The 2,672-nt window shown below is 61.6% G+C and overlaps 1 protein-coding gene across 1 annotated transcript in view; it reads left to right on the top strand.

The window, feature by feature from the left end:
• Positions 1–132: 132 nt before the first annotated feature.
• The window catches only part of LOC104913096 (PHD finger protein 7-like), a 2,712-nt gene continuing 172 nt past the window's right edge, over positions 133–2,672 (top strand). The window contains exons 1-7 of the mRNA XM_031555494.1: positions 133–246; positions 546–1,210; positions 1,401–1,563; positions 1,658–1,764; positions 1,983–2,096; positions 2,227–2,345; positions 2,510–2,668. Coding sequence (XP_031411354.1) covers positions 1,068–1,210; positions 1,401–1,563; positions 1,658–1,764; positions 1,983–2,096; positions 2,227–2,345; positions 2,510–2,668 — 805 coding nt within the window. The 5' untranslated portion in view covers positions 133–246; positions 546–1,067. The remainder of the gene's footprint in view (positions 247–545; positions 1,211–1,400; positions 1,564–1,657; positions 1,765–1,982; positions 2,097–2,226; positions 2,346–2,509; positions 2,669–2,672) is intronic.

The raw sequence follows: 2,672 nt of genomic DNA, 5'->3' as shown, positions 1-2,672 counted from the left end.
AGGCCAAGCTCAGTGCGACCTGGTGAGGTGAGCAGGGAGGAAGGGGCTGCCTGAGGCTCCCGAGGGAGGAGGGTTCCCCAGCGCTCGGGGCCGGAGCTGAGCACTCAGCCTCGTCCCGCTTCTCCCCTAGGTTGTCACGCGGAGGACGAAGCCCAGCACTGATGGGACAGACACTCTGCAAGTGGTTTCCGTCAATGCGCACGGTGTGCGCGGGGACACAGGAGGCCGCCGGCTCGAGGGAGCCAGGTGAGAGCAAAGTATCCCTGCACGCAGCTCCCCACCGCTGGGCAGAGGGGTGCTGGGGGTCTGCCAGTGGCGGAGAGGGGAGGCAGGGGCACGCAGGGCCCCTGTGCTCCTTGGCCAGGGGGGCCGCGGTTCGGCTGTGGCTGCCTGCTAGCACCGCTGGGCCTGCAGTGCCCCTTCCCCTCCTCAGCCTCTGGCCCTGCCCCTCAGCTGGCACAGCCGGCACACAGAAGCCCCTGGGACAGTCCCTGGGGGCACCTGGCACCACAAGCCGCTCACTGCTGTTATTCTCTCCTCTCCAGCATGCGTGCTCTGTGGCCGAGTGGATGAGGACTCGAGCATCCTTGGCCACAAAGAAGAGTACAATGGATTCTATTTCCATAAGTTTTGTGTGGTGAGTTCCCATGTGGCTCCTGACACCTTCCTCCAACCAGTGATTCCCTCCTTTCTGCCCTAACAAGAGCCTGCTCTTTCCTCTTCTACAGATATTTGTCAATGGTCTTTGTGAATATGTCGAAGGCAGCAGTGAGCTATTTTTTTGGATAGAAGACCTGATACTCACAATCAGGCAGGCAGAGCGGACAGTGAGTATCGGACCAGAACAGGGAGCTTGGTGCCAGGAGAGGCATGGCGAGCATAGCCTGGTCTCATATGAAAGCAATCCCAGCCCTTGCAACCAGCTCCAAGAGAAATTCCTGCTCTTGCAGACGAGCCCCGTTCACCAGGCAGCTCTGCAGAGTGCCACCCAGCCCTGCCCCCATCCTGTGCCCTGCACAGAGGTGCGGGGCCCGCTGCGTAGGCCCTTAACCTGCTGCTGATGGGAAATGCTCTGCTCTTTCCAGCTCTGCTTCGTTTGTGGCAATTTGGGGGCCAGCATCACCTGCGCAGAGCCGGGCTGTGGCCGCAGCTTCCATCTCCCCTGCGCTTCGAAGGGTGAATGTGTCACCCAGCACTTTGGAAAGTTCAGGTAAGGGCTGTCAGGCATCGCCTGTGGGCCTTTAACCCCTGCTGTCAGCACCAGCCAAAGAAGCGAGGAGCGTGCTGTGACACCTCCCAGCAGCCTGACAGAGCCAGAGTCACAGCCTGGGACTCCTTCCTGTTCCTCTGCCCTCCTCGCAGCACTTCTCACCTTGCCCATCCCTCCCATCTTCCCCCAGGTCCTTCTGCAGGGAGCACCGCCCGCAGCAGGCAGTGGAGGCAGCGCCGGAGCAGGACACAACCTGCATCGTCTGTATGGAGCCCGTGGGGGACAGCATGTCCTACAGCACCATGGTGTGCCCAGCCTGCCGACACGCCTGGTTCCACCGGGCCTGCATCCAGGTAGAAGCCCCCTCCTCACCCCATGAGCACGGCAGGTGCTCAGCAGCACCAGGCCTCCTGGTTCACGCTCACGCTGCTTCTGTTTCTGCTGCAGGAACAGGCCCTGCGTGCAGGCTTTTATTGCTTCCAGTGCCCCCTCTGCAGAGACCGAGACTGGTTTATTACAGACATGCACATTATGGGGATCCGAATCCCGATCAGGTTGGTGCCTTTCAGCCAACTCTTGACATGGGAGGACACACGAGCTGTCCTTGGCAAGGGACTGCCTCAGCAGGGCTGGCCCTTTGCAGCCATTTACATGGGCCTCAGCATCACTGGGAAGCTGGAACTGGGCATCGAGTGGAAGGGGAGGGATGCCATGGATTAGTTTTAGTCCTGGGGCAGTCAGTGCTCATTCCATTCCCTCCTTTCCCTGGCAGAGAACCAACGTGGGAGGACAACGATGCCTACGCATCTCTACTGGAGAGGCACGGGAGCTGCGATGCCAGCCATTGCCTTTACCCACACGGCAGGGAGCAGGCAGAGGGAGAGGGGTGAGTTACCTCTGCGTGGGATTGCAGCCTCACAGCCTGGGGGAGCACACACCGAGCACCAGAGCTGTGCCGGGTGCTCCCTGGCTCAGGTCACTGTGTCCTCACGGCCACAACCCGTTTGTTTCCCCAGGCCCTGGCAGCTGCTCCTCTGCAGCTCCTGTGCTGCACAAGGCACTCACCGGCGCTGTTCCAACTTGAGTCACAGCGCAGCCAGCTGGGAGTGCAACGCCTGTGCTGGAGAGGACACCGGTAAGAGGCAAACGGCCGCGTGCTGCTGGGCTGGGGCCAGGCGAGGCCTGGCAGCGGCTGCTCAGAGCGGCCTTGCTCAAATCCCATAGCCCAGCACAAATGGCAGCCAGTTCCACCCCGTGGCTGCAATTCCATCCTGCTCACTTTCCTGCCTCCCCTTACAGCCTCCAGCACCAACTCTGATCTTGCTGGCGACAGCACCATCAGCCAGCAGGGGCTGGGGCCGTCCCGAGGCTCTGAGACACCAGAGAGCAGCAGCTCCAGCACCACCAGCCACGCACCATCGGGGCCAGCTGACTGTTCCCCCGTGCCTGAGAGCAGCGGCCT

The sequence above is a fragment of the Meleagris gallopavo genome, chromosome 14 (assembly GCF_000146605.3).
Source record: "Meleagris gallopavo isolate NT-WF06-2002-E0010 breed Aviagen turkey brand Nicholas breeding stock chromosome 14, Turkey_5.1, whole genome shotgun sequence".
Lineage (NCBI taxonomy): Eukaryota > Metazoa > Chordata > Aves > Galliformes > Phasianidae > Meleagris > Meleagris gallopavo.
Note: the sequence above shows the minus strand (reverse complement) of the source record. Positions and strands in the feature narration are given on the sequence as shown.